We start from the raw sequence: 14,972 nt of genomic DNA on the forward strand, positions 1-14,972 counted from the left end.
CCCTCGGGGGGCACCATAGATGAGGAGAGGGACCCTCGGGGGGCACATAGATGAGGAGCGGGACCCACGGGGTGCACCATAGATGAGGAGAGGGACCCTCGAGGGGCACATAGAGGAGGAGAGGGACCTTGAGGGGGGAACATAGTTGAGGAGAGGGACCCTCGGGGTGCACCATAGATGAAGAGAGGGACCCTCGGGGGCACATAGATGAGGAGAGGGACCCTTGGGGGGCACATAGATGAGTAGCGGGACCCTCGGTGGCACATAGATGAGGAGAGGGACCCTCGGGGGCACATAGATGAGGAGAGGGACCCTTGGGGGGCACATAGATGAGGAGAGGGACCCTCGGGGGGCACATAGATGAGGAGAGGGACCCTCGGGGGGCACATAGATGAGGAGAGGGACCCTCGGGGGGCACATAGATGAGGAGAGGGACCCTCGGTGGGCACATAGATGAGGAGAGGGACCCTCGGGGGGCACATAGATGAGGAGAGGGACCATCGAGGGGCACATAGATGAGGAGAGGGACCCTCGGGGAGCACATAGATGAGGAGAGGGAACCTCGGGGGGCACCATAGATGAGGAGAGGGACCCTCGGGGGGCACATAAATGAGGAGAGGGACCCTCGGGGGCACATAGATGAGGAGAGGGACCCTAGGGGGGCACCATAGATGAGGAGAGGGACCCTTGGTGGCACATAGATGTGGAGTGGGACCTTCAGGGGAACATAGATGAGGAGAGGGACCCTCGGGGGGCACATAGATGAGGAGAGGGACCCTCGGGGGGCACATAGATGAGGAGCGGGAACCTCGGTGGCACATAGATGAGGAGAGGGACCCTTGGGGGCACCATAGATGAGGAGAGTGACCCTTGGGGGCACATAGATGAGGAGAGGGACCTTCAGGGGAACATAGATGAGGAGAGGGACTCTCGGGGGGCACATAGATGAGGAGAGGGACCCTCGGGGGGCACATAGATGAGGAGAGGGACCCTAGGGGGGCACCATAGATGAGGAGAGGGACCCTAGGGGGGCACATAGATGAGGTGAGGGACCCTCGGTGGCACATAGATGAGGAGAGGGACCCTCGGTGGCACATAGATGAGGAGAGGGACCCTCGGGGGAACATAGATGAGGAGCGGGACCCTCGGTGGCACATAGATGAGGAGAGGGACCCTCGGGGGCACATAGATGAGGAGAGGGACCCTTGGGGGGCACATAGATGAGGAGAGGGACCCTAGGGGGGCACCATAGATGAGGAGAGGGACCCTTGGGGGGCACATAGATGAGGAGAGGGAGCCTCGGGGGGCACATAGATGAGGAGAGGGACCCTTGGGGGGCACATAGATGAGGAGAGGGACCCTCGGTGGCACATAGATGAGGAGAGGGACCCTCGGGGGGCACATAGATGAGGAGAGGGACCTTCGGGGGGCACATAGATGAGGAGAGGGCCCCTCGGGGGGCACATAGATGAGGAGAGGGACCCTCGGGGGGCACATAGATGAGGAGAGGGACCCTCGGGGGCACCATAGATGAGGAGAGGGACCATTGGGGGCACCATAGATGAGGAGAGTGACCCTTGGGGGCACCATAGATGAGGAGAGGGACCCTCGGGGGGCACATAGATGAGGAGAGGGACCCTCGGGGGGCACATAGATGAGGAGAGGGACCTCAGGGGGGCACCATAGATTAGGAGAGGGACCCTAGGGGGGCACATAGATGAGGTGAGGGACCCTCGGTGGCACATAGATGAGGAGAGGGACCCTCGGTGGCACATAGATGAGGAGAGGGACCCTCGGGGGGAACATAGATGAGGAGAGGGAGCCTCGGGGGCACATAGATGAGGAGAGGGACCCTCGGGGGGCACCATAGATGAGGAGAGGGACCCTCGGGGGGGCACATAGATGAGGAGAGGGACCCTCGGGGGGCACATAGATGAGGAGAGGGACCCTTGGGGGGCACATAGATGAGGAGAGGGACCCTCGGGGGGCACATAGATGAGGAGAGGGACCTTCGGGGGGCACATAGATGAGGAGAGGGACCCTCTGTGGCACATAGATGAGGAGAGGGACCCTCGGGGGCACATAGATGAGGAGAGGGACCCTCAGGGGCACATAGATGAGGAGAGGGACCTTCAGGGGAACATAGATGAGGAGAGGGACCCTCGGGGTGCACCATAGATGAGAGGGACCCTTAGGGGGGCACATAGATCTGGAGAGGGACCTTCAGGGGGGAACATAGATGAGGAGAGGGACCCTAGGGGGGCACCATAGATGAGGAAAGGGACCCTAGGGGGGCACATAGATGAGGAGAGGGACCCTTGGGGGGCACCATAGATGAGGAGAGGGACCCTTGGGGGGCACCATAGATGAGGAGAGGGACCCTTGGGGGGCACCATAGATGAGGAGAGGGACCCTTGGGGGGCACCATAGATGAGGAGAGGGACCCTTGGGGGGCACATAGATGAGGAGAGGGACCCTCAGCGGGCACATAGATGAGGAGAGGGACCCTCGGGGGGCACATAGATGAGGAGAGGGACCCTAGGGGGGCACATAGATGAGGAGAGGGACCCTCAGGGGGCACCATAGATGAGGAGAGGGACCCTTGGGGGGCACATAGATGAGGAGAGGGACCCTCGGGGGGCACATAGAAGAAGAGAGGGATCTTTGGGGGGCACATGGTGGTGACCTGCCCAGAGTGGGCTCCATACACCCCTTCTATTATATCAGCCCAGTGACCATACTCTGTGGACAGCTGACCCCTATAGGAGGCCACTGCTACCCGGGTCAGTGGGGTGTTTGTTACTCTGCAGTTGGTGGGTCAGGCCAGGTATGGACGGCACAGATGTAGTGGCAGGGCAGGGGTTAATGATGGAGGAAGATTCAGGGAGCGGTGGCAGCACAGAATGTCACACACGGCTTCCTCCCGCTGCCTGAATCCTTCCGCAGGATGAGGGGTGGACGCCGCTGTCAGGGAACGCGAGGCTTCCTTCCCGAGTGCGAGTGTTTACATCAAAGTGTCTATATGGCGCTGCGTATGTCAGCACCGAGCGCGACGACGACGTGTTCACTGACGTCAGTGCGCCACTATATGAGCGGCGTATAACCTCTATATCAACACCGGAGGCGCTACTCTATCACACCCAGCCATGGAACAGCAGAATCAATGACTATGGTCATGTGACCCGGCGAGGGGAATATCCTACGTATATATGTATATATCTTATATTCACAAGGAGAGAAAACCCGTCCAGTGGAAACGTTGCTGAGTTGCCCATAGCAACCAATCAGATCGCTGCTTTCATTTTTGAAATAATGAAAGTGATTTGATTGGTTGCTATTGGCAACTGCTCCGCTCCTTCTCTACACAAGATTTGATAAATCTAGTGTGTATCCTCAAATATCCTGATAGACGATATAAGTCAATGGTTCAGCTCCAGCACCGGCCTCTATACAGATCAATGTTATGGACCTCGCTGTGGTAACAGTAACCATGGAAACCTCTCCCTCCATGAGGAAATGTGTGAGGATTATATAGAGCTGTGATCACATGATGTGTAGGGATTATATAGAGCTGTGGTCACATGATGTGTAGGGATTATATAGAGCTGTGATCACATGATGTGTAGGGATTATATAGAGCTGTGATCACATGATGTGTAGGGATTATATAGAGCTGTGGTCACATGATGTGTGAGGATTATATAGAGCTGTGATCACATGATGTGTAGGGATTATATAGAGCTGTGATCACATGATGTGTGAGGATTATATAGAACTGTGATCACATGATGTGTAGGGATTATATAGAGCTGTGATCACATGATGTGTAGGGATTATATAGAGCTGTGTCACATGATGTGTGAGGATTATATAGAGCTGTGGTCACATGATGTGTAGGGATTATATAGAGCTGTGGTCACATGATGTGTAGGGATTATATAGAGCTGTGATCACATGATGTGTAGGGATTATATAGAGCTGTGGTCACATGATGTGTAGGGATTATATAGAGCTGTGATCACATGATGTGTAGGGATTATATAGAGCTGTGATCACATGATGTGTAGGGATTATATAGAGCTGTGATCACATGATGTGTAGGGATTATATAGAGCTGTGATCACATGATGTGTGAGGATTATATAGAACTGTGATCACATGATGTGTAGGGATTATATAGAGCTGTGATCACATGATGTGTAGGGATTATATAGAGCTGTGTCACATGATGTGTGAGGATTATATAGAGCTGTGGTCACATGATGTGTAGGGATTATATAGAGCTGTGGTCACATGATGTGTAGGGATTATATAGAGCTGTGATCACATGATGTGTAGGGATTATATAGAGCTGTGGTCACATGATGTGTAGGAATTATATAGAGCTGTGGTCACATGATGTGTGAGGATTATATAGAGCTGTGATCACATGATGTGTAGGGATTATATAGAGCTGTGGTCACATGATGTGTAGGGATTATATAGAGCTGTGATCACATGATGTGTAGGGATTATATAGAGCTGTGATCACATGATGTGTAGGGATTATATAGAGCTGTGGTCACATGATGTGTAGGGATTATATAGAGCTGTGGTCACATGATGTGTAGGGATTATATAGAGCTGTGTCACATGATGTGTGAGGATTATATAGAGCTGTGGTCACATGATGTGTAGGGATTATATAGAGCTGTGATCACATGATGTGTAGGGATTATATAGAGCTGTGGTCACATGATGTGTAGGGATTATATAGAGCTGTGGTCACATGATGTGTGAGGATTATATAGAGCTGTGATCACATGATGTGTAGGGATTATATAGAGCTGTGATCACATGATGTGTAGGATTATATAGGGCTGTGGTCACATGATGTGTGAGGATTATATAGAGCTGTGGTCACATGATGTGTAGGGATTATATAGAGCTGTGATCACATGATGTGTGAGGATTATATAGAGCTGTGGTCACATGATGTGTGAGGATTATATAGAGCTGTGATCACATGATGTGTAGGGATTATATAGAGCTGTGGTCACATGATGTGTAAGGATTATATAGAGCTGTGGTCACATGACGTGTGAGGATTATATAGAGCTGTGATCACATGATGTGTTGGGATTATATAGAGCTGTGGTCACATGATGTGTAGGGATTATATAGAGCTGTGGTCACATGATGTGTAGGGATTATGTAGAGCTGTGATCACATGATGTGTAGGGATTATATAGAGCTGTGGTCACATGATGTGTAGGGATTATATAGAGCTGTGGTCACATGATGTGTGAGGATTATATAGAGCTGTGATCACATGATGTGTTGGGATTATATAGAGCTGTGATCACATGATATGTGAGGATTATATAGGGCTGTGGTCACATGATGTGTGAGGATTATATAGAGCTGTGATCACATGATGTGTGTGGATTATATAGAGCTGTGGTCACATGATGTGTGAGGATTATATAGAGCTGTGGTCGCATGATGTGTGAGGATTATATAGAGCTGTGGTCACATGATGTGTAGGGATTATATAGAGCTGTGATCACATGATGTGTAGGGATTATATAGAGCTGTGATCACATGATGTGTAGGGATTATATAGAGCTGTGATCACATGATGTGTGAGGATTATATAGAGCTGTGGTCACATGATGTGTGAGGATTATATAGAGCTGTGGTCACATGATGTGTAGGGATTATATAGAGCTGTGGTCACATGATGTGTAGGGATTATATAGAGCTGTGATCACATGATGTGTAGGGATTATATAGAGCTGTGGTCACATGATGTGTAGGGATTATATAGAGCTGTGATCACATGATGTGTAGGGATTATATAGAGCTGTGATCACATGATGTGTAGGGATTATATAGAGCTGTGATCACATGATGTGTAGGGATTATATAGAGCTGTGATCACATGATGTGTGAGGATTATATAGAACTGTGATCACATGATGTGTAGGGATTATATAGAGCTGTGATCACATGATGTGTAGGGATTATATAGAGCTGTGTCACATGATGTGTGAGGATTATATAGAGCTGTGGTCACATGATGTGTAGGGATTATATAGAGCTGTGGTCACATGATGTGTAGGGATTATATAGAGCTGTGATCACATGATGTGTAGGGATTATATAGAGCTGTGGTCACATGATGTGTAGGGATTATATAGAGCTGTGGTCACATGATGTGTGAGGATTATATAGAGCTGTGATCACATGATGTGTAGGGATTATATAGAGCTGTGGTCACATGATGTGTAGGGATTATATAGAGCTGTGATCACATGATGTGTAGGGATTATATAGAGCTGTGATCACATGATGTGTAGGGATTATATAGAGCTGTGGTCACATGATGTGTAGGGATTATATAGAGCTGTGGTCACATGATGTGTAGGGATTATATAGAGCTGTGTCACATGATGTGTGAGGATTATATAGAGCTGTGGTCACATGATGTGTAGGGATTATATAGAGCTGTGATCACATGATGTGTAGGGATTATATAGAGCTGTGGTCACATGATGTGTAGGGATTATATAGAGCTGTGGTCACATGATGTGTGAGGATTATATAGAGCTGTGATCACATGATGTGTAGGGATTATATAGAGCTGTGATCACATGATGTGTGAGGATTATATAGGGCTGTGGTCACATGATGTGTGAGGATTATATAGAGCTGTGGTCACATGATGTGTAGGGATTATATAGAGCTGTGATCACATGATGTGTGAGGATTATATAGAGCTGTGGTCACATGATGTGTGAGGATTATATAGAGCTGTGATCACATGATGTGTAGGGATTATATAGAGCTGTGGTCACATGATGTGTAAGGATTATATAGAGCTGTGGTCACATGACGTGTGAGGATTATATAGAGCTGTGATCACATGATGTGTTGGGATTATATAGAGCTGTGGTCACATGATGTGTAGGGATTATATAGAGCTGTGGTCACATGATGTGTAGGGATTATGTAGAGCTGTGATCACATGATGTGTAGGGATTATATAGAGCTGTGGTCACATGATGTGTAGGGATTATATAGAGCTGTGATCACATGATGTGTTGGGATTATATAGAGCTGTGATCACATGATATGTGAGGATTATATAGGGCTGTGGTCACATGATGTGTGAGGATTATATAGAGCTGTGATCACATGATGTGTGTGGATTATATAGAGCTGTGGTCACATGATGTGTGAGGATTATATAGAGCTGTGGTCGCATGATGTGTGAGGATTATATAGAGCTGTGGTCACATGATGTGTAGGGATTATATAGAGCTGTGATCACATGATGTGTAGGGATTATATAGAGCTGTGATCACATGATGTGTAGGGATTATATAGAGCTGTGATCACATGATGTGTAGGGATTATATAGAGCTGTGATCACATGATGTGTGAGGATTATATAGAGCTGTGGTCACATGATGTGTGAGGATTATATAGAGCTGTGATCACATGATGTGTAGGGATTATATAGAGCTGTGGTCACATGATGTGTGAGGATTATATAGAGCTGTGATCACATGATGTGTAGGGATTATATAGAGCTGTGATCACATGATGTGTAGGGATTATATAGAGCTGTGATCACATGAGGAGGACACATTTGAGGATTATATACGGTTGTAGACACACGGGGGGTGATGTGTGGGGTTCTGCTGGTGGTTGTAGTGCGCAGACGTTACACACGTGTTGTGGCTGGAGGTGACGCAGTTGGCGCTGGGTTGGTAACAATATGTCTGTATAGTTGGCGCGGTGCCCTCAGTGGCAGGAAGAACATGTGCCGCCCCCCCCCCCCCCCCCCCTTCTCCTGCTTGTACCTTAATAATAGTGTTGGTTGTAAAATGGCCGTCATACTTGCGGCTCCTGGTTATGGGACCTGGTTATTTATTAACTTCATCTGTAACTATGTGACCCCCCCAAACTGATCATTAACCCTTGGTATGCTGGAGGGAACCAGAGGCTGGTCATGTGAGGTCCTGTCCCCCATATGGAGCTGGTATAGATGGATTCCTCCCCATTATAGAGCATTATATCAGTGTTTCCCAACCAGGGTGCCTCCAGCTGTTGCAAAACTACAACTCCCAGCATGCCCGTACATGCTGGGAGTTGTAGTTTTGCAACAGCTGGAGGCACACTGGTTGGGTAACACTGCATTATATGCTGGGATTAATAGTCATGTATGAGGTGTTCTCAAGCATGCTGTGACTTGTAGTTCCCCCATCTCCAGGGTCTGCACCCACGGTGGAGCAGGTTTGGGTTCCTGGCAGCGCCCTCCTGTAATGCCACCTGTCACTGAGGAATTTTGCTGATCCCGACCTCCCCCAGGAGATCCTCAGACTCATTAATGGCAGATTTGTCGCCGTCTTCGTTATGTCACCAGAGGAATTAACCTCTCAGGGTGAAGATTTGCGTTTTCGGATCGGTTGTCAGCGCGCCTGGAGATGGAGCAGAACTCGCAACTCCGCTGCCCTTTACGAGTAATCGAGAGCGAGTGCTGAGGGGACCTGGGGGGCGCGCCGTGTGATTAAACTTTAATACAATTTTAACGGCAAAAGTTAATTTGTTTTTGAAAGATTCCTTCAATATTAATTTTAGGAACGAATCGACCAGGGAATCCGGCTCAAGGACCGCGCAACTAACGCCAGGAAGTATGCATAGCAGAGCCGACTACAGCGGAGGTAGCAGAGCCGACTACAGCAGAGGTAGCAGAGCCGACTACAGCAGAGGTAGCAGAGCCGACTACAGCAGAGGTAGCAGAGCCGACTACATCAGAGGTAGCAGAGCCGACTACAGCAGAGGTAGCAGAGCCGACTACAGCGGAGATAGCAGAGCCGACTACAGCAGAGGTAGCAGAGCCGACTACAGCAGAGGTAGCAGAGCCGACTACAGCGGAGATAGCAGAGCCGACTACAGCAGAGGTAGCAGAGCCGACTACAGCAGAGGTAGCAGAGACGACTACAGCAGAGGTAGCAGAGCCGACTACAGCAGAGGTAGCAGAGCCGACTACAGCAGAGGTAGCAGAGCCGACTACAGCAGAGGTAGCAGAGCCGACTACAGCAGAGGTAGCAGAGCCGACTACAGCAGAGGTAGCAGAGCCGACTACAGCAGAGGTAGCAGAGCCGACTACAGCAGAGGTAGCAGAGCCGACTACAGCAGAGGTAGCAGAGCCGACTACAGCAGAGGTAGCAGAGCCGACTACAGCGGAGGTAGCAGAGCCGACTACAGCGGAGGTAGCAGAGCCGACTACAGCAGAGGTAGCAGAGCCGACTACAGCGGAGATAGCAGAGCCGACTACAGCGGAGATAGCAGAGCCGACTACAGCAGAGGTAGCAGAGCCGACTACAGCAGAGGTAGCAGAGCCGACTACAGCAGAGGTAGCAGAGCCGACTACAGCAGAGGTAGCAGAGCCGACTACAGCAGAGGTAGCAGAGCCGACTACAGCAGAGGTAGCAGAGCCGACTACAGCAGAGGTAGCAGAGCCGACTACAGCAGAGGTAGCAGAGCCGACTACAGCAGAGGTAGCAGAGCCGACTACAGCGGAGGTAGCAGAGCCGACTACAGCAGAGGTAGCAGAGCCGACTACAGCAGAGGTAGCAGAGCCGACTACAGCGGAGGTAGCAGAGCCGACTACAGCAGAGGTAGCAGAGCCGACTACAGCAGAGGTAGCAGAGCCGACTACAGCAGAGGTAGCAGAGCCGACTACAGCGGAGGTAGCAGAGCCGACTACAGCAGAGGTAGCAGAGCCGACTACAGCGGAGGTAGCAGAGCCGACTACAGCAGAGGTAGCAGAGCCGACTACAGCAGAGGTAGCAGAGCCGACTACAGCGGAGGTAGCAGAGCCGACTACAGCGGAGGTAGCAGAGCCGACTACAGCAGAGGTGACTACAGCAGAGGTAGCAGAGCCGACTACAGCAGAGGTAGCAGAGCCGACTACAGCGGAGATAGCAGAGCCGACTACAGCAGAGGTAGCAGAGCCGACTACAGCGGAGGTAGCAGAGCCGACTACATCAGAGGTAGCAGAGCCGACTACAGCCGAGGTAGCAGAGCCAACTACAGCAGAGGAAGCAGAGCCGACTACAGCCGAGGTAGCAGAGCCGACTACAGCGGAGGTAGCAGAGCCGACTACAGCAGAGGTAGCAGAGCCGACTACAGCAGAGGTAGCAGAGCCGACTACAGCAGAGGTAGCAGAGCCGACTACAGCAGAGGTAGCAGAGCCGACTACAGCAGAGGTAGCAGAGCCGACTACAGCAGAGGTAGCAGAGCCGACTACAGCAGAGGTAGCAGAGCCGACTACAGCAGAGGTAGCAGAGCCGACTACAGCAGAGGTAGCAGAGCCGACTACAGCAGAGGTAGCAGAGCCGACTACAGCGGAGGTAGCAGAGCCGACTACAGCAGAGGTAGCAGAGCCGACTACAGCAGAGGTAGCAGAGCCGACTACAGCAGAGGTAGCAGAGCCGACTACAGCGGAGGTAGCAGAGCCGACTACAGCGGAGATAGCAGAGCCGACTACAGCAGAGGTAGCAGAGCCGACTACAGCAGAGGTGACTACAGCAGAGGTAGCAGAGCCGACTACAGCAGAGGTAGCAGAGCCGACTACAGCGGAGATAGCAGAGCCGACTACAGCAGAGGTAGCAGAGCCGACTACAGCGGAGGTAGCAGAGCCGACTACATCAGAGGTAGCAGAGCCGACTACAGCCGAGGTAGCAGAGCCGACTACAGCAGAGGAAGCAGAGCCGACTACAGCGGAGGTAGCAGAGCCGACTACAGCCGAGGTAGCAGAGCCGACTACAGCGGAGGTAGCAGAGCCGACTACAGCAGAGGTAGCAGAGCCGACTACAGCGGAGATAGCAGAGCCGACTACAGCAGAGGTAGCAGAGCCGACTACATCAGAGGTAGCAGAGCCGACTACAGCAGAGATAGCAGAGCTGACCCCATCAGAGGTAGCAGAGCTGACCCCATCAGAGGTAGCAGAGCCGACTCAATCAGAGATAGCAGAGCTGTCCCCATCAGAGATAGCAGAGCCGACTACAGCAGAGGTAGCAGAGCCGACTACAGCAGAGGTAGCAGAGCCGACTCAATCAGAGATAGCAGAGCCGACTACATCAGAGATAGCAGAGCCGACTACATCAGAGATAGCAGAGCTGACCCCATCAGAGATAGCAGAGCTGACCCCATCAGAGGTAGCAGAGCTGACCCCATCAGAGATAGCAGAGCTTACTCTGTCAGGTGTATAAGAGCTGACTCCATCAGAGGTAGGAGAGTTGACTGTCAGGTATATGAGTTGACTCCATCAGAACTGTAAAATGTGAGAATTGTATTTTATAGATGCAGCAGAGCTCAGTTGTAAGTTCTAGCAGAGCTGACTGTACAATGTAACACTGAAGCAAAGCTGACTCTGCTAAAAGCAGCAGAGCCGACTACAGCGGAGATAGCAGAGCCGACTACAGCAGAGGTAGCAGAGCCGACTACAGCAGAGGTGACTACAGCAGAGGTAGCAGAGCCGACTACAGCAGAGGTAGCAGAGCCGACTACAGCGGAGATAGCAGAGCCGACTACAGCAGAGGTAGCAGAGCCGACTACAGCGGAGGTAGCAGAGCCGACTACATCAGAGGTAGCAGAGCCGACTACAGCCGAGGTAGCAGAGCCAACTACAGCAGAGGAAGCAGAGCCGACTACAGCCGAGGTAGCAGAGCCGACTACAGCGGAGGTAGCAGAGCCGACTACAGCAGAGGTAGCAGAGCCGACTACAGCAGAGGTAGCAGAGCCGACTACAGCAGAGGTAGCAGAGCCGACTACAGCAGAGGTAGCAGAGCCGACTACAGCAGAGGTAGCAGAGCCGACTACAGCAGAGGTAGCAGAGCCGACTACAGCAGAGGTAGCAGAGCCGACTACAGCAGAGGTAGCAGAGCCGACTACAGCAGAGGTAGCAGAGCCGACTACAGCGGAGGTAGCAGAGCCGACTACAGCAGAGGTAGCAGAGCCGACTACAGCAGAGGTAGCAGAGCCGACTACAGCAGAGGTAGCAGAGCCGACTACAGCGGAGGTAGCAGAGCCGACTACAGCGGAGATAGCAGAGCCGACTACAGCAGAGGTAGCAGAGCCGACTACAGCAGAGGTGACTACAGCAGAGGTAGCAGAGCCGACTACAGCAGAGGTAGCAGAGCCGACTACAGCGGAGATAGCAGAGCCGACTACAGCAGAGGTAGCAGAGCCGACTACAGCGGAGGTAGCAGAGCCGACTACATCAGAGGTAGCAGAGCCGACTACAGCCGAGGTAGCAGAGCCGACTACAGCAGAGGAAGCAGAGCCGACTACAGCGGAGGTAGCAGAGCCGACTACAGCCGAGGTAGCAGAGCCGACTACAGCGGAGGTAGCAGAGCCGACTACAGCAGAGGTAGCAGAGCCGACTACAGCGGAGATAGCAGAGCCGACTACAGCAGAGGTAGCAGAGCCGACTACATCAGAGGTAGCAGAGCCGACTACAGCAGAGATAGCAGAGCTGACCCCATCAGAGGTAGCAGAGCTGACCCCATCAGAGGTAGCAGAGCCGACTCAATCAGAGATAGCAGAGCTGTCCCCATCAGAGATAGCAGAGCCGACTACAGCAGAGGTAGCAGAGCCGACTACAGCAGAGGTAGCAGAGCCGACTCAATCAGAGATAGCAGAGCCGACTACATCAGAGATAGCAGAGCCGACTACATCAGAGATAGCAGAGCTGACCCCATCAGAGATAGCAGAGCTGACCCCATCAGAGGTAGCAGAGCTGACCCCATCAGAGATAGCAGAGCTTACTCTGTCAGGTGTATAAGAGCTGACTCCATCAGAGGTAGGAGAGTTGACTGTCAGGTATATGAGTTGACTCCATCAGAACTGTAAAATGTGAGAATTGTATTTTATAGATGCAGCAGAGCTCAGTTGTAAGTTCTAGCAGAGCTGACTGTACAATGTAACACTGAAGCAAAGCTGACTCTGCTAAAAGCAGCAGAGCCGACACATATACAGAAGAACTGACTCTGGCAGACGGACTTAGTTTGCAGAAGTATAGGATAGCTGACTATTTCAGAAGTATTAACTATTACTTTGTATGGATGTAGCAGAGTTATCTGTGTGATCTGGTTGGGCTCAGGATGTATTACCATGTTACAGTAAGACCTACTGCAGATGATCATAAGACAAACACTGAAGTTTCATAAGAGTTAAGTAACAAAGTCGGCTCCTCTACATCTGTAGCTTGGATTGTTCTCAATGCCTCTTTACCCGGATGGCATCTGCTCTGCCATCCCCCCCCCCCCAGAATAGAAATGTTATTCAGGATCTACTTACTGCGGCTTTTCTGTATGATGTCCTGGATGATGGGTGTGAAGTTGACCGGTTCTGTCTCGTTGATGTTCATGTCCACGATGGTCATGTTCTTGAGTTTTCCCAGCTCCACGTATGGACCTTCGATGGTGAAGTAACATGGCCGGTCATCCTTCTTGTCCATGCTGTAGAGGAGCATCACTCGCCTGTTCCAGTTGTATTGCTGGTGGAGCTGGACAACGAACTGTCCTAACTTCAAATAAATTGGTCCCGTCCTGGTGGTGAACTTGTACTCCTCCACTTTATCACCAAATGCGAAGGCACTGGCCCCAGCCGTGATAAGTGGGACCTTCCAATGCCCCGTGAACCGACTTACCGGGGCGGCCGAATACATACATCCGGGACCGAGGAATGCAGCAGGTTTGTAGGTGAACTGAAAGTCTACGGCCACCAACGGAGCGGACATGTCCGAACACCTGCCATGTTTGTTCTCGCTGTTCCCGAACACGGGCCAGACATTGAGGTCGGGAAGAAGGTTGGAGTCATTGTTAATCCGTTCGATGGCCAGTTTAATGGCCGGTCCAACTCTGGGCAGAGCCCACGGATACTGGGTATTTGTCTCGGGAAGTACCACGGCCAACGTCAAATTCTGAACTTTTCCGTCTGTCTGAGAACTGCGACCGACACACCAAACCAACAGCAACGCCAGCATCCAAACTTCCATCATGGTTAGAGGAACCTCATGTTCCACATATCCAAGAAGGAAGGAGAAGGTGAGGAGCACTGAGGAGAAGGCGGGAGCACTAAGGAGGTGAGGCGCACTCTGGAGAAGCTGAGGAGCACTTAGGAGATGACGAGGAGCACTGAGGAAGTGAGGAGCACTCAGGAGAAGGCGAGGAGCACTGAGGTGAGGAGCACTCAGGAGAAGGTGAGGAGCACTGAGGAGGTGAGGAGCACTCAGGAGAAGGTGAGGAGCAAGCTAGAGAAGGTGAGGAGCACTGAGGAGGAGGTGAGGAGCACTCAGGAGAAGGTGAGGAGCACTGAGGAGGTGTGGAGCACTCAGGAGAAGGTGAGGAGCACTGAGGAGGAGGTGAGGAGCACTGAGGAGGAGGTGAGGAGCACTCAGGAGAAGGTGAGGAGCACTGAGGAGGAGGTGAGGAGCACTCAGGAGAAGGCGAGGAGCACTGAGGTGAGGAGCACTCAGGAGAAGGTGAGGAGCATTGAGGAGGTGAGGAGCACTGAGGAGGAGGTGAGGAGCACTCAGGAGAAGGTGAGGAGCACTGAGGAGGTGTGGAGCACTGAGGTGAGGAGCACTCAGGAGAAGGAGGTGAGGAGCACTCTCGGTTCCTTCCAGCCTCTTCTGAGCACTTGAGTCTCCTATCGCTGTTCCTCACACCGAGATACATGCAGACTCCGGTTAATCATCTCCACGTCTGGGTGAGGGAGCGAGCGTCGCACTCAGCCATTAGATTCCCGCTGCTGGAAGTAACTGGAGGACAGGATCCGTATTATCTGGAGGCAGGCTTCCTTTTTTTCCTTTCCCTGACTCAATGACAAAAGGGTTGTTATCATAAGCCCTGCGTGTTAACCCTTCGCCGGCTATATGGGGACAACCCCAAGCATCCAGGTTTCTCCCCCAG

General features: G+C 51.6%; 1 protein-coding gene across 1 annotated transcript in view; it reads right to left on the reverse strand.

Annotated features, from left to right (window-relative positions):
* Positions 1 to 14,363, reverse strand: part of NPR1 (natriuretic peptide receptor 1) — a 133,265-nt gene extending 118,902 nt beyond the window's left edge. Inside the window, exon 1 of the mRNA XM_056547333.1 lies at positions 13,357 to 14,363. Coding sequence (XP_056403308.1) covers positions 13,357 to 14,059 — 703 coding nt within the window. The 5' untranslated portion in view covers positions 14,060 to 14,363. The remainder of the gene's footprint in view (positions 1 to 13,356) is intronic.
* Between the last annotated feature and the right edge of the window lie 609 nt (positions 14,364 to 14,972).

This window comes from Hyla sarda, chromosome 11 (assembly GCF_029499605.1).
Source record: "Hyla sarda isolate aHylSar1 chromosome 11, aHylSar1.hap1, whole genome shotgun sequence".
Classification (NCBI taxonomy): domain Eukaryota; kingdom Metazoa; phylum Chordata; class Amphibia; order Anura; family Hylidae; genus Hyla; species Hyla sarda.